Below are 23,460 nucleotides of genomic sequence, written 5' to 3'. Positions count from 1 at the left end.
AAAATGCTCTCAATCCACCACAATAAACTAGAACACAATGTTTCTACTTCCCTATTCCTTAAGTATATCCTTAGTGTTTACTTTAGCCACTAAACACCCATGGGAATCAATATTTGAGATCTTGTGACCTTGAGATCAATCACTTTGATAGATCGGTATACAACAAAATTTCCTAGTGAGACAAACCGCTAAATTCCACAATTGCATGATCACACCATGTGCTGGAGACACTTGATTCCTTTGTCCAATAATCTTAACTCTTAATATTCCTCGAACTCCTCATATATGATCACCAATAGTGAATCTCCACTAACACCTTCCTTAGCAAACCTTGAGAATAGTGTGAACCCTTAGATCAAGACTAAATCAATGGTCGAAAAGTGTTGGTGATATCATGGCCCATTAATTTATTTTTATTTTTCTCTTACCAAAGGCATGGCTCCTTGGAACTTCCTTCCCAAAATCTAGTTAAAACTCGTCCATCATCTATTGGGAATTGATTTGTCTTATCCCTATAACTAGAAGTCATGATGATGTAGGTCCAAGGAAAGTAACATTTCCTACATTACCCTTTTCTAGACACCCATGTTCATCAATTAGATTTTGCTCAATGACTACCACTGCTCATGAATTTTACGTTAAGTCAATAAATGGAATAGTGCGTGTTCTTAGATTCAAAGTTGATCAACAATTATCACTACACTGATGGTAGGGATTTCTTGGTACAGCAATAGGTGAACATCATATCCACCAAGTTGGTCTACCAATACACAGGAGCAGATAAAATACTCATTTAAAAAGTAGGATCAAATCACTTAAGTGAAATGCAACCATCACTAACCAGTCTCAAAAATGAAATATAACAAAAGGCAACAGACTAGAGTAAATTTCTTCAGCCACTTTCCATGGGCATTAGAACTAGTCTGCCATGAATGCAAATTACAAACTCGGTCAAAACATCAAAAGATAAAATTTCCCAAAGGCAAGATGGTTCTGTTGCTAGATATCTCCTCTCATGAACATGTTACACTTAATGAAACATGTTTTTGCAAGATATGGAATTAAAGACAAAGCAAGGAACAAATCATGTGGATATAAGGCATGAGGGTTAAAAAGGCCACCAATAAGGTCATAAAAATTTGTCCCAGATTGGTGTCAACACAAAGTTGACTCTTGATCAAAATCATATTCATCAAAATAAACCTTAATCCATCTTGAATCATCAAATAGGTAAGATTTGTTTATAAAAAGGGTCTTAACTAGAAAATAAACAAGAGAGAAATTAGGGAACATGTTTGAACACTAAGGGATGCTAAAAGAACATCCACACACATAGGTAACAACAATCTCATAAAACATGATGTCCATTGCTAGATATTATCCTAATCATTAAGAAGGAAGAGAACAGGCTCTTCGTTTGCCTTTTTAAGGAAAATCTCTTGGCAAAAGAAGATGATCTTCAATTCTATTGTGAGCCTTTTGGAGTTGAAAAGGAACTTTATTCTAAATAATTCCTAGACCACAAATTGTTCATCCATCCATAGTGACTTTCAGAAGGGAAACCAGTTTCAACATATGAACTGAAACAGATGATATGTTGTTTGTAGAGAGCCTCACAACAATGCAAAGGGTTTAAAGAACTCCTACACTCCTTAAACACTCAATCCATGGGTAGCATCTCCTCCATCTGCAATTTTGAATTCAAAGTAACGGTCTTTTGACTAAATAGGAGTGGAATTCAAGAACCTTTTCACAAGGGGTTTAAAGAACTCCTACACTCCTTAAACACCCAATCCATGGGTAGCAGCTCCTCCATCTGCAATTTCGAATTCAAAGTAATTGTCTTTTGACTAAATAGGAGTGGAATTCGAGAACCTTTTCACAAGGAAGAGGTGATCACATTGGTTGAAGCCACCCCAATGTGTTATAGCAAGGATTCAGCCCCATGCTTGAAAAAGGAATCATGATTGTCTTTGCTAAACAACAACAAAGGATTGAAGAGGTCTCACGCACCAATCACTACCAGCAAACTCCTAATGAATTTGTCCTCTAATTCGCCTTTGTTGTCAATGTTACCAAGATCTATCTCACCACCCATTCTAGCCTTGCTCGCATTTTCTATCCTCATCATTCACGGTTCATTTGCATTTTTAGGTATAACTCTAGATTTATATATCTATGTATCATTAGCGTATATTATTATTTCTTTTCTAATTTTTTATTTTCTTTTTTTTCAGTTTTTTATTATATAAGCAGGATAAGGGCCCTGATCTCATGACTTATTTCTTTTTTAATTGATATATTTTCTAGTCGACATTTTTATTTCATCAAGAGAACTCCACTTTTATTTTATATATTCTAAGACATTTTGGTTCCCTGGTATGATATTGATTCTTTCCTTCAAGAATATAGTTGTTTTTTCATTATTTTTGGCCTATTCTCAAATTTTGGATATATTTGGCTGCATTCTTTTTCAGTCTAGTTATTTATAGATTTAGTATAAGAGACATTTTGATCTCGACCACGATATTAGTTCTTTCCTTTGGACTCGTCATATTTTTTATATTAACATTTTTTACCAAAGTTTTTATAATTTTAGCAAATATGATCGTCTTCTTTTTAAGTCATCATTAGTTATTTTGACAGTTCTAGCTACATTAAGATGAAACTTGCTCATCGTCTGTTTGGTTCTTTCTGTAAATCTGCCAAACATTCGCCCACCTTTTCCATTACGTACCAGTTTCCCTTATTTACTAGTAGTTCTTTTGGACATACATGTCAATGTTCTTACTCCTCTCTTGTAGCTTTGGCCTTATAAATAGTAATCAAATTTCTTTACTGATTTGCACAGAACATTCAATTGTTTACCATGTGTGTGTTAATTCAAGACTGCCATTAGATAATTCTGACCAATATAGTGATCTTATTACTCAGTTTGTTAATGTCATACAATGCATAATCTATAGACTTTAGAATCATCTTCTTGCATCTATGGCCACTGTAGATAAGTTTTCAAATTCTCCAGTGTCTTTCCCAGTTAGAAGTGACATATTACTTTGCAAGTATGTGCCTCTCTTAAGAGTTAATTTATTGCATCCTTCGGTACACAAAAGTCGCCCAGCTTGAAGAGCAACCCATTCTTGACGAATTCATTTTGCTTTCAAAATTAGCATCTTAGTTTAATTCATTCCCATTAACTTAATCAGAGAATATAAAAAGTCAAGACAAAGTGTCCAAAGCTGAAATAAAAGGCAGTCTACAGGTGCGACACTTGGTCTGTAAAATCCTTCTTGTCCTTATTACAACGTTGAATTGTAGCAGAGAGCCCCTTCATTCAAAGTGACTTTCTTGTTGCAAACTACTAGGTGTTTGAAAATATTGAAGGTTGGTGATTAGTATGAATGATAGATTCTATGCCCAATCAAAAATGTTTCATCTATTTATTGCTTAAATAAAAATATGCAAATATTTACCACATGTAGATTAAATCAGGATTACACCATTATATAATTCTAAAGAATTGCATAGCGATTTTTCCTTGCAATAGGACTTTGCCCATATTATATGAACTTGCATTTGTCTCAAGTTAAACGGTTGATGCAAATTAGGCCAAGGCAAACTTGAGCATTGTTAATTTCATGCTTCAACTAATCAAATGCATTTGGTACTGTTTTCCCCACAAATAAATGGCTAGTTGTAATTATAACATGTGAAAAGGATTTACCAGTAATAGAGAAAGAGGCATTGATCTTCCTCAACTATAGTACAACACCCAAAATGCTTCTTATCTCAATCAAGACAGACTTTCACTTTTATTGATTGATTGTTAGTTCTCCAACAAGAACCCAAATAGGTTATTATTTTGAAAAATCATGTTTCTCATTTAAGAGCAATTGATTCTCTTTAAGGTTTTCAGAACATGTGTCAAATGTGCTATAAATGCTCTAATTCAACCACTATGATGTAGTTGGTTTCATTGTGTAAACCAAATTTTAGCACATGACACTCATACAAACCATGATTTGTTTTGAAAAGTGTTTTACATGTGTCCTTTACCTACACTTGATAGCATCACTTTGTGATGTATTGTGGTGTATTGACAGTAATCCAAGAACTCGTCTATCCTTGAGATGATAAATATGTTCGTAGTGATTTTGTATGGTGCCTTGTAATCAATGCAAATTCTCCATGTCTTTATATCTCTAATTATTAAAATCAAAGAGCCAATGACGCAGTTAAGCAAAGGACTTTTTGTTCCAACAAACCTTAAATTTGCTTCTTAAAATTAATGGATACCAAAACAAACTGTCTATGGAGACCAATGTTCAGTATTCTTGCTTAAACTTTCTTCCATGCCTTTAGGCAACTGCATCTTCCATCCATTGCGTTCAAGAATCCCACGACACTATTCCTCCATTTTCCTGTTATTGATAGGCATGAATACTATAGGAATGGACTTCATTGGAAAATAGAAATTTACAAAAAATAAAGTTCATTTATAACCATGTCAGACTGACTGGTACTGAATGCAGTGCTTCTGATCATCTTGCCACCCATTTTGGTGTTCACTGTCATACATCTTTTTATCTCACAAATCCACCATACCTAGAATAAAGCGGACGGAATACCATATACAGAAAACCAAATTGGCAAGTTTCAAAGCTCAAGGATCAAATTTTGTAAAAACAAAATAGGCAAGGTACAAGGCATATCATGGTTTTACATTCAAGGTTGTGGTTGGTATATGTCAATAAATGCCATCACCAACCAAAATCTCCATTTCTTCTACAGTCATTTTCTTTTGTATTCACCTGCACACAGTCTATCATGCCATCACACTGATTGACAGCTATCACAATATAACTTGAATGAAAGAGACAGTATGGTATTAATGTCTCAATCACGTGGGGGAATATTGGCCCAAATTTTATTTGTTTTAAACTCTGATCAACTTTGTAGCCTCTGCCATATATCACATGCTCTTTAGGAACCAGAACTTCACACACAATGCCACCAATGTAAGACCCAGGGAACAATCTTCAGTAAAACATAATCATACAAGCTCCTGATTCTTTTGTATTCCTTGCATGTTTTGTGCTCAGATAATCTGTATGAGCTTGCACAACCTTTTGCATGCAAGTCTTATTCTGTGGTGGCCTTCATTTCACTTTGGGAAACACTTAACCAGCTCCAATTGGTATTCTGTTCCGGTAATACCTATACAATTTGAGATATTTTCAAACTAGAAGGACAACAAACATGAAACACAAATTGAATTTGGAATTCATGCTTCACACTACCAGAATCGGATGGCATTGCCATAATCTCAGACCTATTTTTAAATGTATTGCAGTAAATTTTAAATGAAAATACAAGTAGAATTGAATGTGCAAGTTTGGATTGCAGATACTGACAAAAGGGATTATTGTCCAGATATTGTTCATTGCCATTCCTCAAGTATCTGCTAAGCTATTTTTAAATCAAACACGTATAGTATACATATACTATTCACAAACTCTATCCTCAGGAACAGAAACATGTAGGGAACAAGCAATGCAAACTGAGTTTAACTCTATTCTCTCCAACAGTAACATTCCCATAATTATCAACCATCATTTATACAGCTGACCGAGATACAAATATCTAGTTCTAACATCTTGTCCCCGTGTCAAATGAGTGCATCCTAAAAGTTGAAATCATTCACTCCCAAGTAACTATCATGTACCATAACCATTGAAGTAAATAATTTTCTGCTAACCATAGATACAAAACATTTCTCTGGCAAAAAAGACTAATTATGGCATGATTTACATCAGCACTGATACGAACACCTTAACATTCAACTAAGAATTTCCACTTTCAGAAAGTCACTAAAAAATGTGCACACTGAAGCAACGGTCTGGTATACAGCCTTTGGCACAGAATTCCATGTCAAAGAAACATTTGAAATCAATTACTCCCCTTCTTTCCAATTGGGAATATTAGACGTTGCTTCATTCACCATTTTTACCAAGGTCACCTGCAAACATTGGACAACTTAGTCACAAACTTGTAGCTAATGAAATGGAAAGTCAAGTTCAACCAAACTTGCTAAGTACCACAATAGAAAATAATCCTTATAGACAGCACCGAAAATGCATGTACTGAATAATTGCAAGGGTAAATTACAAATAAGAAAAAATCTCGCCTACCCTTGTAATTTGTATAGGCGAGGCAGGTATATAGAAACACTTGAAACATTCTAAGAAAAGGGAAGAATCTTAAAATTATAGCCATAAACTTTGAGGTATTAAAGTGCACAAGTCATTTCAGTTGTGTGTTCCTGTTCATCACATTGTAAACATGTCTGATTGCCAAGCCACTTGGACGACAAATTGATCATTCTACAAACTAAAACAATGAAATCTATTATTAGAATAACTGTCCTTAAGGAATATGTTCCTTGAAGAATACGGATGTAACCTCTGAGCACCCTTTCCAGAACCAGAATACTCCCATTTTTATTTGTGATCACTTTAGAAACAATCAACATGAATAGGTTCTTGCACTATTAAAACTACGTATATTTCTCACCTAATCTCTTACACCATCATTTCTAAAATTCTGGTCTTGTCTGTGTAACATCTATGAATATTTATTTTCCAAGTTTACATCCGTCTGACGTGCAATTATTACACTCTTAAAGATGCAACCAAACATAGTATCCAATGCAGGCAAAGTATATGAAACTCAATATCAATATTCTTGAACATTGCATATTACGACCTCAAAAATTTTAGTAAAGCCAAATGAAACTTTAGGGATTCTATTAATATTTTTCATGAAAAATTTCCACAAAAGTGATAGTATTTTATCTTGTGAACGAGTAGCATAAATGCTACACATTTAATTCCCCAAGTAATAGGAGTTTACCTTGGACGCAATCTATATTTCATAAAAGCTGTTGCAGGTCCCCTAATTTAACAATTTGTGCATATAGAGTATCAGGTGAAAAGCCTCCAATGTCATATTGCAACACAAAACTCCAAAACATCCTGATTATACCTGATTTTTTGCAAATTGGTCCTACAGGCAACTTTTTCCCCCAAAAATTCCCATTTTTTAAAAACCCTTGACTGCAATTTTCAATAACTTTTTTATGTTTACTTAGCGCAAAAAACATGTTTAAATCACATCTAACCTTCATCAATCTCTCACCAACTTGTGAAATGGCGAAATATTTTATGAATAATACAATAACAGGACATTTTTAGGACACGACTACAACGGGAGCTTGCCAGTATGTGCATAGAAGGCACAACTAATTGCAAACTTGCAGGAAGTCGGTACGTAGTGCATTTGAGCCAAAGATAGACGATTTCTTGCTATAACACTAATGCAAATACATTCTATAACCTCATGCCATATAAATAGTATTTACACAAAACTCAACCAATGCATACAAATAGATGAATAATTTGTTAAATAAAAATTTTGATGTGCACATCACAAGGATCTTTCAATTAAACAAACAAGATAAAAAACGTTAAATCTATTTTATTTTAGTGGGGCTTCTGTTCAAGAGATAGTATTTTACTGTTATATTTTAGCTTGCTGTTCATACTTCATATTTTGTGTCTACTTACACATGGTTTAATTTTGTGTCTACTTCTTATCTACATCAAATGTCATCATCATTCTTGATTTTTTGCACTGCTAAATTGTTATTGTGAAAATTGATTGATTATGTTGGATTATTTAGGACATTATCTAATAATTTAATTTATTAGGTCTTTTAATTACTTTATTCACTTAAGCTAAACTTAGGTGTTTTTTTATCTTTTATTAGATTAGACTAATAATAGAGTAAGTTCATTTGGTTGAGCTAATTTTAGTTTCCTAATTTTAGATTAGGTTTCTCTTGCTTTCTATAAAGCAAGTCAATAATTGATTGTAATCTATCCAATTTCATTACAAGTTAATCTACATATCAGATTCCTCTTTGGATCAATTCTCTCTCAAGGTTGTATAGCATTGTAATGTCCCCTTCTCGTTGATAACCTCCCAGTGGTCCATGAGCCTATACCTGAGACCCGTAGGCTAGGTGGAATGAAGAATGAAGGGTCCAGCATTAATGAGGCGAGGACTTACTATTTTTAGTAAGTCAGGGAATGGCTATTTTGAGGATATTGTCCTACTGAGCTCTCCATGCTCTGTCACTGGGCGCGAAGATCATGCTTTTCGGAGCATTAGTTCTTGACTTACTATTTTTAGTAAGTGGCAGTGTGGCATAATTTTATTTATGGCAGTGGACAGGGTCCTGATCCTGCAGCAGTTAAGTGGTCTTCCTGGCTCAGTTTCATCCTGGTTTTGACAGTAATCAATAGGGGAGTCATATGTGACACAATTAAATATTATTTCCTTATCCTAAGGTTTAATATTTAATTAATCTTATTAATTGCTACTGATTTATTGAATTTGGGATTAATGTCTAATATCTCCTAAGTGCTTGGCAAAATTTATGTTTAATAAGGGGATGTCAATATTATTAAGAGAGATATTATTTCATATTTTATCTCTAATGTTTGCTAAGTGGAATATCGTGGTCCTTGCTTTATGGCGTGAGGATTGACTTGTGAAGATGGCGCCACTCTTGGGGTCCACGTGAGGTGAATGAAATGCAAATGAAAGAAGTTGAGTTTGAAGCAATTTGCATTTGGATTTGATGGTGTGAAGTTATAAATAAGAGCCTTGGGCTCCCATTCTAGATCATCTTGAAAAATTGTAATGTTATGCTGCCAGTTTGGCAACAAAACTTGAGGCTTCGGAGTGCATCTCCCTAGTGCTTCCCGATTTCGTACTTGAAACATAGTACCTGGCTGTGTGTTGTTATCTTCTACATTCTCTACGAGCATGTCATAGTCATTTTTGGTGTTGGGACGATTTTGGTGACTTGCTGGTTTGCCTGTGGCTGAAGTGCATTTTCGATCACCTCTCTGCTGAAGTGACTGACCGTTATGGGTATTGGCTCTTTCATCCTTCCCAGTAATGGCGATATACTTTGTAAGTTTGTGGTATTTTTAATTGAGTTGTGAATTTCCTAGACCAAATCGAAATTCTTAGGCTAGGCGTGGTTTTCTGTTTTGCATTGGGATGCATGCAAAATCAATAAGGGGAGTTTGGTATCATGGTTTGGGTTGGTTGTCAGTGCAGTTAATCTAGTGTGGGTTTGGGACTGATTTGGGGTGATTTGGATGTGTATTGAGAGAGTTGTGAGCTTTTTAGAGTTTTCTTAGGCTGCTGGTTTTGCGATTCTAGCTTGCAGATTGGTTATTAGCAAAAATTCATGTTCTTATTGGGATAATCTGCATTACTCACTTTCTCATATATCTATTTTTGTAAGGTTAAGTAGTAGTACTACTAACCAGTTCTGTTTTGTAATTCTCATCCCACTGAACAGTGGAAGAGGCTTGCGTGCCGCCTATTATCAAGCAAAATTGTAATTCCAGTCCTCCCACTGCATAAGTGGTCGAGAGATATCTATGTGTAATGATCCTCCCGCTGCATAAGCGGTAAAGAGTTGAGGTGGTTATGTAATTGCAGTCCTCCTGCTGAAATATTGCGGTTGAGTGATTCGTATTTTTGTGTATCTCACTTGGCTGGTTCACCGCCAAGTTTTCTTGCTTTCCCACTGGATAAGCGGAAGGGGTTGGCTTGTTGCCCAAGCATTGCATTGTTTTCAGTTAATTATGCTAATGATCCCCTCAACACCGTATGCTCTCACCTTCCCACATTGGGCACTTGGTGATCAGAAAGTGGAAGGGTTACTTTCCCAGCATGTTTCAGTTTATGATTTCTAACCTTAACGAGTTAACTTCTTGTTGATGGTTATTGTTGGCCTTGAAAATCAAAAAACAAAAATAATTGGGATATTACAGTGGTATCAGAGCTGGTTTTCCTACCAGCCTGTGAGTTTCAGTGGGTTCAGAAGTCTCCATGAGTGACAGAGACGTCAAATACTACAACAGAGAACAAAAGAGACAGCAATTTCAGATTCCGACAATGCCGGAAGAGGACACATTTTCAAAAGTACTGAGGAACAGAAGGAAGGATTTAGATTCTTCACATTCAGTGGATTCAATGGCAGATAAGACTACAGAACCGAATGAGGCACCTGATAAGAAGGCTGAGAGACAATTCAATGCCATGATGGACATGATGTCTCTATTGCTGGCCAAGCTTAACCAGAAAGTTGTTGGGACCCCTAACCAACCCAACAATGGACTGGAAGCCAACACTTCTAATGCTCCTATAGGCAATGGAAGCGGGAGTAACAACGAGAGTAACAATGGAGGTTCAGCCCCAAGACCTTAACAACCTGTATTTCTGCCAAGAGAAGTACAACAAGCTGAAACAAAAATACCCACAGCTAATGAAATAAGAAACAGCTACATGGAGTATGCTTCTCTTCCTGGTGAGATCATGTTTATGAATCAGAAAATGAAGAGAGGGAGGAATGACTATAAGTCTGCTGCCCCAAGAGATTATCAGCAAGCTCTTGGAAGAGTGACCTTAGCACACTTTGATGGAAGCATTAAGAGCACCGCTAGAGCATGGGTACAGAAGTTGGACAATTACTTGTCCTTGAGGCCTATGCCGGAAGAGGATGTCATCAAGTTTGCTACCTTGCACTTGGATGGAGTGGCCCACGAATGGTGATACCATGGGTTGGTCACCCTTGGTCATAACTTAATCACCACCTATGCTGATTTCACCAACAAGCTGATTGAGAGATTCGACACCAGGGATCCAGAGGTGAAGTTTAGAGAACTTGCACAACTCAAGCAGCAAGGTTCATTGGACACTTACGTGACTGAATTCCAAAACCTGTCAGTCATGGTAAGTAGCATCTCGAAGAAGCGGTTGGTTGTCCTTTTCACTAAAGGACTTGAGGAACCTTTGAAAGGTTGGGTCAAAGCTTTTGATCCGCCCACCCTGGCAAAAGCTATAAAAAAATCTCGAAGCATGAAGTTGGCTGCCCCAAGGAGTAAAATTCAGTCCAAGCCTTTTCCTTTCAAAAAGGATAAGAAGAAGTTCACGAATCAAACCAAAAGGTTCCCTCCTCGTATGGATGATGAGCTCCGTCAAGAGCTCCGGAGGAAGCATCTTTGTTACTCTTGCAAAGAACCTTGGGCCCTCGGACATAAGTGTCGTGGAAAGGGGAATTTGCATCAGATGGAGTGCTATTCTGCAGATGGATCAGATTCTGAAATTTCAGAACAGCAAACTAAAGTTGAGGACAACGAGTATGAAGAGGCTCCTAAAGGGCCTGAATTTGGGTCAGAAGATAGAGGAGTGGTTGCTCAACTCTCGAGCATTCACAAAAATGAGTCTTTTAGAGTTCGGGGTGTGATTGGAGAACATCGTGCCATTGCTCTCATTGACACAGATGCAACACACAACTTCATTGATGAAAGGATTGTTGCAAAAAGGAGACTAGTGGCAGAGGAAGTTGAGGGCTTCAAAGTCATGGTAGCAGATGGCTCCACTATATCCTGTAATCGAATGATTTCCAACATGTCTCTGAAGTCAGGAAATCATGAAATCAGAGATGATTTCTTTGTGGTGAGCATTGGTGGGACTGATGATGCAGTCCTCGAGAATCAATGGCTGAGATCTCTTGGTGAGATCACACTAAACTTACAAACCATGGAGCTGAAATTCATATCTGAAGGGAAGAAGGTAGCATTGAGAGGAATGTCGCATGGTGGACTTAAAGTGGTATCCTTGAAAAGAATGGAAAGGTTGATCCGCCATAATCAAGTGGAGTGGGCAGCAGAGTGTTTGATAATGCCTTCAAATCCATTGGTAGACAAGGGCAGCTATTCCTCAGATATTCAAGCAATGATCACAGATAGAAGTAAGATCATGGTCATGCCCTCAAAACCACAAAAAGAGAATAGGAACTATCCTAAAGACATTCAAGCTTTGATAACCAAGAGAAGCAAGGTGTTTGAAAACCCACCTCCTGGTAGACCCCCTGAGAGAGGTGTCGAACACATTATTGAGCTTGAAGAAGGAGCTAAGCCAGTTATGACTACTCCTACCAATATCCTAAGAAGCAGAAGGATGAGATTGAGAAAGCAATTCAGGAATTGCTTGACATGGGTTACATACGGCCTAGCAAAAGCCCCTTTGCTTCGGCTGTTGTTTTGGTGAGAAAGAAGGATGGGACCATGCACATGTGTGTGGCTTATAGAGCCCTGAATCAAAAAACCATCAAGAATCGGTATCCTATTCCAAGAATTGATGAGCTCATTGACAAGCTACATGGGGCAATGTTCTTCTCCAAGATTGACCTCAGGTCAGGGTATCATCAAATTAGAATGAGAGCATCAGATGTGGAGAAGACCGCTTTCAGATGCCACTTTGGGCATTTTGAGTTCCTAGTCATACCCTTTGGCTTGACTAATGCACCTGCTACATTTCAATCATGCATGAACAGAATCTTCCAAGAACAGCTAAGGAAGTTTGTTTTGATATTCTTTGATGACATACTCATATTCAGCAAATCTTGGAAAGAACATTTACAGCAGTTGGATTAAGTGTTAAGCATATTAGAATTTGAATCCCTATTTGCCAAGGAGTCCAAATGTGAGTTTGGGATGGAAGAGTTGCTCTACCTTGGTCACATTATCAATGCAAGTGGTGTGAAGGTGGATCCTGAAAAAATTAGAGCCATCATTGATTGGCCTACTCCCGAGAACATAACACATTTGAGGGGATTTTTGGGATTGTGTGGGTTTTATCGAAGGTTTGTGAAGGGATATTCTCAGTTGGCTGCCCCCCTCACAGATCTTACAAAGAAAGGAGCTTTTGAATGGTCCGAAAAGGCACAGACAATATTTGAGCAGTTTAAAGGGATCATGAGTTCCTGCCCTGTTTTAGCATTGCCTGATTTCACCAAGCCGTTTGAGCTACAGTGTGATGCATCTGGAGAAGGTGTTGGTGCAGTCCTCATGCAGGATAAGCATCCTATAGTCTTTGAGAGCAGGAAATTGAGAGGTCCTGAAAGACTGTATTCAATTTATGGCAAGGAAATGCTTGCCATAATGCATGCCCTTGCAAAGTTCAGGCAGTATCTAGTGGGGAGTAAATTCATTGTTAAGACTGATCACAATAGTCTTAAACACTTCATGCATCAGAAAGATTTGAATGAGAGATAGCAGAAGTGGGTGAGTAAGCTGCAAGCTTACGATTTTGATATTGAGTATGTTAAGGGTAAAAACAATGTTGTGGCGGATGCCTTATCCAAAAGGCCCCATTTAAGTTCAATATGTGAGCTTACTGCTGATTGGAGAGAGTTGTTGCTTGTTGATTATGCCAAAAATCAGTTTGCAACCAACCTTTTAGAAGGTACTTTTCATGATGAAAGGTACAAATTGGTTGAGGGATTGATACTGTACAAGGGAAGAATCTTCATAGTGGTTAAATCTAAGTTAAAAGAGAAGATTTTGAAGACTTTCCATGACATCCCCCTCGCTGGTCACCAAAGTTATTTCAAAACATACAAGCAGATCTGGGAGAGATTTTCTTGGAAGGGACTTAAAAGTGATGTTTTGAAGTACATTAAGGAGTGTCATACATATCAGAGGAACAAAGATGAGCATACTCTACCAACTGGTTTGTTACAACCTTTGCCTATTCCTGGTCAAAAATGGGAAAGTATTTCCATGGATTTCATCACTAGGTTGCCTTGGGCTCAAGGGAAGGATAGTATCTATGTAGTGGTGGACAGACTCACAAAGTTTGCTCATTTCTTTGCCATCACCAGTTCTTTTACAGCAGCTCAAGTTGCTGAAGTGTTCTTCCAGGAGGTGTTCAAATTACATGGGTTACCGAAGAACATTGTGTGTAATAGGGATAGCAAGTTCCTAAGTGCTTTCTGGCAGGAGATTTTTAGATTGTGTGGTACTGTGCTCACTCCAAGCACCAGTTATCACCCCCAAACTGATGGACAGACCGAGATAGTAAATAAGTGGTTGGAAGGTTATCTTAGAAACTATGTCTCGGAGCAGAAGAATGCATGGGTGAGATGGCTTCACCTAGGAGAGTATTGTTACAATTCCTCCTATCACATGTCCATTTGGATGTCACCATTCATGGCACTATATGGTTATGAAGCTCCTAGCTTTGCGGACTTGGTATTTAGTGATAGCAGAACCCCTCAGGCAAGGGATATGATGCAACAAAGCCAAGATATTCTGAGGATTCTGAGGGACAATCTCCAGCATGCACAAAATCAGTAGAAGTTGTATCCTGATCAGCAGCGAATTGAGCGCATCTTTGAGGTGGGCGACATGGTTTATTTAAGGCTCCAGCCCTACAGACAGTCTACTCTCAAGAAGAGTGGGGTTGAGAAATTGAAGCCACGGTTCTATGGGCCTTTCAGAGTCAGCAGGAGGGTTGGAGAAGTGGCGTATGAGTTGGAATTACCAGCAAGCAACAAGATCCATAATGTATTTCATGTGTCTCGCCTCAAGAAGGCTCTCGGACATAATGTTGTTGCTTCAGCTGAGTTACCTCTGCTTGATGAGGAGGGAGAGTTGGTTTTGGTTCCTAAAGCTATCCTTGATTTCAGGGAACGATCTTTGAGGAAAAGAGTGATCAGGGAATACTTGATCAAATGGAAAAATCTACCAGCAGAGGATGCTACGTGGGAAAATGAGGAGATTTTACTGCATCCAGCCTTACAGTTGCTTGAGGACAAGCAATTTTGAGGAGGGCGGACTGTAATGTCCCCTTCTCGTTGATAACCTCCCAGTGGTCCATTACCCTATTCCTGAGACGCGTAGGCTAGGTGGAATGAAGAATGAGGGGTCCAGCATTGATGAGGCAAGGACTTACTATTTTTAGTAAGTCAGGGAATGGCTATTTTGAGGATACTGTCCTACTGAGCTCTCCATGCTCTGTCACTGGGCGCAAAGATCATGCTTTTCAGAGCATTAGTTCTTGACTTACTATTTTTAGTAAGTGGCAGTGTGGCATAATTCTATTTCTGGCAGTGGACAAGGTCCTGATCCTGCAATAGTTCAGTGGTATTCTTGGCTCAGTTTCATCCTGGTTTTGATAGTAATCAAAACGGGAGTCATATGTGACACAATTAAATATTATTTCTTTATCCTAAGGTTTAATATTTAATTAATCTGATTAATTACTATTGATTTATTGAATTTGGGATTAATGTCTAATATCTCCTAAGTGCTTGGCGAAATTTATGTTTAATAAGGGGATGTTGAAATTATTAAGAGATATTATTTTATTTTTTATCTCTAATGTTTGCTAAGTGGGAATATCGTGGTCCTTGCTTTATGGCGTGAGGATTGACTTGTGAAGATGGCGCCACTCTTGGGGTCCACGTGAGGTGGAATGAAATGCAAATGAAAGAAGTTGAGTTTGAAGCAATTTGCATTTGGATTTGATGGTGTGAAGTTATAAATAAGAGCCTTGGGCTCCCATTCTGGATCATCTTGAAAATTTGTAATGTTATGCTGCCGGTTTGGTGACAGAACTTGAGGCTTCGGAGTGTGTCTCCCTAGTGCTTCTCGGTTTCGTACTTGAAACATAGTACCTAGCTGTGTGCTGTTATCTTCTACATTCTCAGAGCATGTCATAGTCATTTTTGGTGTTGGGACGATTTTGGTAACTTGCTGGTTTGCCTGTGGCTGAAGTGCATTTTCGATCACACCTCTCTGCTGAAGCGACTGACCGTTATGGGTATTGGCTCTTTCATCCTTCCCAGTAATGGCGATCGAAATTCTTAGGCTAGGCGTGGTTTTTTTGGTTTGCATTGGGATGCATGCAAATTCAATAAGGGGATTTTGGTATCATGGTTTGGGTTGGTTGTCATTGCAGTTAATATAGTGTGGGTTTGGGACTGATTTGGGGCGATTTGGATGTGTATTGAGAGAGTTGTGAGCTTTTTAGAGTTTTCTTAGGTTGTTGGTTTTGCAATTCCAGCTTGCAGATTGGTTATTAGCAGAAATTCATGTTCTTATTGGGATAATCTGCATTACTCACTTTCTCATATATCTATTTTTGTAAGGTTAAGTAGTAGTACTACTAACCGGTTCTGTTTTGTAATTCTCATCCCACAGAAAAGTGGAAGAGGCTGGCTTGCTGCCTATTATCAAGCAAAATTGTAATTCCAGTCCTCCCATTGCATAAGTGGTTGAGTGATATCTGTGTAATGGTCCTCCCGCTGCATAAGCGGTTGAGTTGAGGTTGTTATGTAATTGCAGTCCTCCCGCTGAAATATTGTTGTTGAGTGATTCGTATTTTTGTGTATCTCACTTGGCTGGTTCATCGCCAAGTTTTCTTGCTTTCCCGCTGGATAAGCAAAAGGAGTTGGCTTGCCGCCCAAGCATTGCATTGTTTTCAGTTAATCATGCTAATGATCCCCTCAACACCGTATGCTCTCACCTTCCCATATTGGGCACTTGGTGATCACAAAGTGGAAGGGTTACTTTCCCAGCATGTTTCAGTTTATGATTTCTAACCTTAACGGGTTAACTTCTTGTTGATGGTTATTGTTGGCCTTGAAAATCAAAAAAAAAACAACTGGGATATTACAAGCATCAATCATGGTTTTTTCTCTTCAAATGTGATAGGTGTTTTGCTTGCAGGTGACTCATTGGCTTGTGGGGTTGAACAAATAACTCCAACAATTTGGTCCAAACAACATTTGATGGTCTATCGTTTTTCACAATGGTAGCCTTGTAAATCAGTTCTCTAGAATAAAATAATTCATATTCCTGGCAAAATGGCTTGAATTTTAAGCTAATCTAGGCTCTCCATCATACCATTGCTTTGCTTGATGAATATGACAATGCTATTGTTTCAGTTTTTTACCTAATCTGGTTACTAAAAGTGAAGAGGTAACGTTATGTGTAGGTCATCTTTGTCTACATATTATTTTATCCTTCTCTCAAGTTGGTCATCTTTGTCTACATATTATTTTATTCTTCTCTCAAGTTGTAATATGAATTCCCTTGGCTGCATAAAAACATTAGTATGATGTTCAAATGTAATCCAATATTGCACTAAGATGTCCAATCTTTGTGACATCAAAATCTTAAACATTGTGATTTTGTATGTTTATTTTGATAGTATGTATATCTATCCTAAAATGTGTTTTGTGTCCATCTTCTACTTGTGTTTTATAGGAGTCGATACTTTGACTAAATTTGAAATTTTGAAGGTTTGGTTTGATAGCAAAGCTTTTGAATGTGACTTGATTTTGTATCTTAAATCTTTGAAAATGCTTAATTCATGCCCATTTGACTCTACCAATTATGAGAATTGGTTTCTCTTTTATCGATTTAGATTTTTATTTTGATGATATATTCTTTGAAGTTTCCTACTTGAAAATTTCTCAATGATAAAATGTTTATTTCTTTTATCCTTCTAGGAAGCAAACATATTTATTGTACTTGTTTTGAGGTCTTACTAAGTTTTTGAAGGTTTCAAAATTTGTTATGATAGTTCAATCTCTATGATTAAACATTCTTTTGAACTTCGAAGACTGGTACCGATCCAGTACAGCTAGTTTTCAAAAATTGGGGACGGGGATGCTTGGTATCACCAATTTTTTTATTATAATTTAATAATTTCCAGAAAATATCATTGAAAACAAGAACATTGATAAGTTTAACATTGGGAGACATTTATTATTTTTATTTTATTATGCATAAAAATAGTAAAAAAGAATAAACTTAGTTTAACTTTGAATTTTGATACTATAAATACTAAAAATAGAAACTATATTCATAAAGATATATTATTATATTAATGAATATTAAATATTGTATCAGATTAAAAAATAAAAAATATTACATTAAATTATTATTTCATATTTAAATATTACATTAAAGTATTAATCAATTTAAAATATTATATCACATTTAAATGATTGTTTTTTAATGCCAAATCAAACAAAAACCCCCGTCAATAAGAAAATGGCATGCAATCAAATAATTAACTGGTTTGTCCCATGTCTATCCAGCATCCAGATTTTTTTTATTTTTTAGGATTTTTAGCGCATGTTTTTAGCAATTTTTTTAAAACATATTATTCTCTCCCATCAAGAAATGCTCCAGTATGAGACAACGAGAGACGGCAGGAAACTTCAAGCTGATTGTCCAAACGTAGCCGATTATCCAAACATTCAATGAAGTCTCCAAAAGCATTTTTGGTACCAGAGACATGTCTCCCGATAACCCTGTCTTTTATTAATAATGATAGATTTCCACAATCCATAACGTTAACTGTTGCTGTTTTTGGATTCAATTGTGTGAGTTTTTTCATCAACATTTTGAATCACACTTCGTTATCCATCATCAAGAAGATAGAGAGCATAAGGAGAAGAAAAATGGTTAGCTGTAAACCAGTATTGACTAAAAAGGAAGGGGAAAGGAGGGGGGAGTGATGTAAGATTGTGAAAAAACCAAATATTTAATTAGAAAAAACCAAACCTGAAAATTAACAAAAATAATTACATTACTCGGGGGTGTGTCCCCACTAAATTGGGCCGTCCCCATTGGAAACAGCCTGGGGATGCAGGGACAGGTCAAAAACATCCCCCGCCATCCCCAAAAAACCAAAAAAGTGTGGAAATGTCTTGAGGATGTCTGGGAATTTGTAGGAAACGGCTGGAGACAGCATAATCCTATCAAGGATGGATACATCCCAACAAAAAAGAAGTTTCAATTTTTTTTAAAAAAACAATGAAAAAAATAAGGGGCCTCAAGGGCCCTCAGACCCCTTGCACGAAACCTAAATCTATAAACAATATTATAACATTCAAAACAAGAAAAAGAGCTCATTTATGTCATTTTGCAAAGTGTGAAGAGAAAAAAGAAGAAGAGCACATGTATGAGAAACCAAGTGAAAGAAGGAAAGAGAAGTGAGCAAAGGGCAAAAGAAGATCAAGTCTCCATCATTTGAGATAAGTTCATTACTTTTACAAATTCTTTTGCATTTGTTTTTAATTTTTGTCAAAAATTTCAAATACTTGGGAGGGTTTTTTTGCTTGTTTGTGTTCTATGTTTGCATGTGCAGCCGCCATTCACATTTTCAACCAAAAGAATTTGAAAACAATTAGCAGCAGCCATGAGGGTAGTGAGGGTCAATAAATTGAAATTGAACAAGCATGCCACAGTGATGGAAGTTCTTCAAAGAGTGTGAGTGTTTCAAACAATCCATTTCAATGCCCTTATTGTTGTGACATAATCACACATCACCCCGTTCCAAATGGGGACCACAATCCATTTCAATGCCCTTCTTGTTGTGACCTAATCACACATCACCCCATTACAAATGGGGACCCCCCTACTTTTTAGGCCCTCTCGGTCTTTTGGTTTGGGTTTTTGGGTCCTTTCGCAGCACTCTCATCAGTCCTCTATATTTGCAAGTGTTTGGGGGTTAGTTTGATCAAGCCTGCAGCTCGTTTGAGCAAATTTGGTTGTCTAGAGCTTGTTTTGTCTATTTTAGGGTTTTGACCTTCAAACTCGAATTTGAGGCCTTTCCTTTAGGGTTTTGGAAAAACTTAATGCTGCATTGGAATTAGGACCCTTGAAGGAACCTGCACGTGAAATTTGAGCGAATTCTAAGCACCTTACTATTGTTAGAAAGTTCCTATTTTTTAGGGATTTCATCGCCTCCCGGATTGGTCTAATTTTGCCAAAAATTGAACTTACTACTTTTAGTAAGTGTCTTTGCGTCCTGTTTTGCCCTAACTCTAACATTTTGAAACACTTTCTATTTTTGGAAAACCTATTTGTGGCAGGTTCTTCGTAGGCAGACATTGAACACTGAGCATTCCTGAACACTCCTACATTCGGAAGGTCAAAAAGCAGGCTAAATGGATCAAAAAATGGCAAGTATGGACATCCATTCCAAAAGGGGAAAGCATGGAAAAATCTTTTAAGTTTGGCCCATGGAAGTCACTTCAATTCCCAAAATGGCATTTTAATTTGGAAACGTTCAAAATTTGATGTCTGGAGAGGAAGAAGTCAAATTCCTTGACATAGTGAAAATGGCGCCCAAGATCAAGTATGGGCACTAAAGTCAATGTGTCATGAAAATTCCAAAGCATGGAAAATTCCTTCACCTAGGTGAGATGGTGCATGAGAAGATGTTCACATTTATCAAGACTTGACCATTCCACGACTCAGGGCCATGATGAAAATCCCGAAGCAAACATTGATTGACGAGAAGGTGATCTAGGAGAACGAGGTTTATGACTTTCCGCAATGGTTTTGTGTCATCTACACTGGAAGGGAGGCCTTTGAGAGATTCAACATGGAGTCTTTAGCTTCGAAAGACTCAATCAGGAGGGTGCAGGAGGAAATCATCAGCCCAGTTGAGGCCTTGTTTGCAAAAAGGTTGAATGAAGGCGAAGTCACAGTGAATTTCCTAAGGGCTCAGTTGCATGAGTTCTTCTTTATGGGATCGTTTTCTAAGGCCGACTTTGAAAATGTTTCTTTATTTTCCAGCACTATGCGGAGGACACGAGAAATGGTGGCGGAATGGGAAATTTTTCTATCTAACACCGAAGAAGAAATTACGTTGATGGAATTCAGGATAGAAAGTGTGCCGAGTGTCTCCGTAGGAGAATTAGTTGCCGTCATCGCCAAATTAATTGCATATGCCATAAATGAACGAGATAATGGTCATCCATTTTTGGAGGAAGATCTTTTGACCGAGTGACAGTGGCATACTTATTGCTGGAATATTTTGACCAAGTGGCAGCTGGGTTAACGTGTGGAGAATTAATGGATCATCTTTTGCATGCAGCCGTCACCATGGATGCATTATGGCAGATTCCTTTTGCATGTAGTCACCGCATTTATGACATTATGACAGATTCCTTTTCAATGTAGCCATCGCATGTGAAGATGGAGGAGCATTTAAAGCATTATGGGTGATTTTGCACGAGGGAATATTCATTGCATGTTAGGCACATTTAGTGGATAATGGTGCATTTAATGCATTTTGATGCAAATTGTAATAGGCTGGAATTTATTGTGTATGGGCATCATGGGCATTTATTGTAGATTCCCACCTTGTTGCATTGTCTATGGGGAATCTTTTTGGGAAAACCCTAATTAGGGTTTGCATGTAGCCAAGGCATGAAGCCTATATAAAGGGGTGACACCCCTCATTTGTAAGGAGGAGAGATTGATTTTGAGATTGTTGCGATAAGTTTTGAAGCAGCTAACTTAATACATTGTTCGATTTGTTGGTGTATTCTTGTGTTGTTTTATGACTTGCATGGTCTCTCTCTCTTCACTTAGATTAGATTTGCTTTCAAGTTGTTAGATGAACGGGATAGATGAGATTGTTTATAGTGCAAAACCCTGCTCATACCTTTTGTTAGTAGCTGATTGTTGCTAGCTTTGCAAGGTTAGTCTGAGCCTTTTATACGTGGAAACTTAACTTCGATCATCAGGTGGGCATTGTTCGTTGATGGTGTTCATTGGTGTTTTGAAAACATTTCGCACATACTTTGAAGATTGCATTGTCTCTGTGTAGTTGTCTCCTAGTGACGAAGCAGAGTGTGGTTTGGGTTTCACTTGAGCAATCCCTGTCTCCTTGTTCTTAGATTTAGATTAGATTAGAATAGTGTCTCTAAACCCTTCCCATTTACTTTCTGCATATCTTAAGACCAAAAAATTCTAAAAAACGAGCCATGCAAAGCTAAATCGTCCGTGAGCAAATACCTTGAAAGTTGCGAAATTGTTTAATCTTCTTCGAGTGTACATAAGGCCCCTTGGATTACCAGTATATCACATAAGCCAACTGAGTCACGTTCATTGCATGTAGGAACCTTGGAGTCGATTGTCTAAACTTTCCACAATCTTAGCCTACAATCACACTTTGATCAAGAGAGAGCAAGGTGATTGTTGGTAACTTTATTATGTGTTCGATGCTGTCATAAAAAACATGTCAACACTTCTAACCTTTCAAAGATTATGCAAAGAGATCATTTAACCCAAATAAACCTCTTCTACAATTTGCAACAACCATAGATATTAAGAAAACAAAATTCAAAGGGAAGTAGAGAATGGTTGTGTCACACTGTCATATTTGCAAGGAGCAATATAGGGGCAGTTACACAAGAGTTTACTCCCATCTTATAGGAATACCTTGTCAAGGAGTAAAATTTTGTAAAACCACAACATTAGCTCAAAAGGCCGAGGTGACTAGCTTGCACATGGAGGGTGAAGCCAAAAAAAAGGAATACCAACGGAGTCTTTGCAGCCTAGTGTGCCATTGTTTAGTGTTGCTGCTATTGCTACCGTTGAGCTTGAAAATCATAGAGGAACGAAAAGGTCCACTAGTGTTGCAAGCATGTTTAACATGCAATCATGAGACATAGCTGATAGTTCTATTGCCAAATTTTTCTATGCTAATTCCATACCATTTCATGTGGCATGCTCTCCATATTTAAATAAATGTTCAAAGATGCACGTGTCGTTGGTCCTCCATGTGTTCCCTCTAGAGATCATAAGTTACATATCTCCCTCCTTGATAAGGAGTATTCCAAGGTGAGTATAATGATGGAGGAGATGAAACAAATTTGGATAAGGGATGGTTGCTCTATCATTATGGATGGGTAGACCGATATTAGACATCGGCCAATCATTAATGTCATTGTCACATGTATAGTAGGCTCTTATTTTCTTAGAGCTATTGATTGTTCAAGGAAAAAGAAGGATGCAAGCTTCCAATTTTAGATTTTGAAGGATGTCATAAAAGAGACTAAACCCTCTGACGTTGTACAAGTAATGAATGATTCGACTTGTTTATGAAAATTAGCTAGATTGTTGGTGGAGGGTTCTTACAAGAACATTTTTTCGACCCCATGTTGTGTTCATGCGTTTAAAAACGCATTGAAAGGCATTGAGAAAATAGATTGGATGAAGGAGGTGGTGTGAGAAGCTAGAGGCATTCAAATAGTTATTTGCAATCATCACACATCACTTGCTTTGTTTAGGAATTTTTCAAGCAAGGAATTCCTCAAGTTTGTGGATACCAGATATGCTAGCTACTTTATTTTGTCAAAGAAAATGTTTGAGGTGCAGGAGCCTCTACAATCAATGGCAGTTAATTCGGAGTGGTCTAGATGGGCAGAGGCAAACACAGCTGAAAGAAAAAGTGTCAAACAAAAAATCCTCAATGATGATTGGTGGTTCACAATGACATAAGAGATTTTTTTTTTATTATTTTAACGCATTGCTGATTTTATGATTTTTATTGTTTCTAAATTTCTAAGTTTCTAACTTGTAAATTTACTATATTATTTTCATTCTTTGTAGATATATTTGCATTATCATCCCACTTGTTGTGCAAGTCATAAGATATGCTAACACTAACTCTTCTAGCCTTGGAGAGATTTATGAGACATTTGAAAGCATG

The 23,460-nt window shown here is 37.4% G+C and overlaps 1 protein-coding gene across 1 annotated transcript in view; it reads right to left on the bottom strand.

Annotated features, from left to right (window-relative positions):
* Window positions 1–5,544: 5,544 nt before the first annotated feature.
* Window positions 5,545–23,460, bottom strand: part of LOC131071360 (hydroxyproline O-arabinosyltransferase 1) — a 43,522-nt gene continuing 25,606 nt past the window's right edge. The window contains exon 8 of the mRNA XM_058007166.2: window positions 5,545–6,019. Within this exon, the coding sequence (XP_057863149.1) occupies window positions 5,954–6,019 (66 nt within the window). The 3' untranslated portion in view covers window positions 5,545–5,953. The remainder of the gene's footprint in view (window positions 6,020–23,460) is intronic.

This window comes from Cryptomeria japonica, chromosome 2, assembly GCF_030272615.1.
Source record: "Cryptomeria japonica chromosome 2, Sugi_1.0, whole genome shotgun sequence".
Taxonomy (NCBI): Eukaryota; Viridiplantae; Streptophyta; class Pinopsida; order Cupressales; family Cupressaceae; genus Cryptomeria; species Cryptomeria japonica.
Note: the sequence above shows the minus strand (reverse complement) of the source record. Positions and strands in the feature narration are given on the sequence as shown.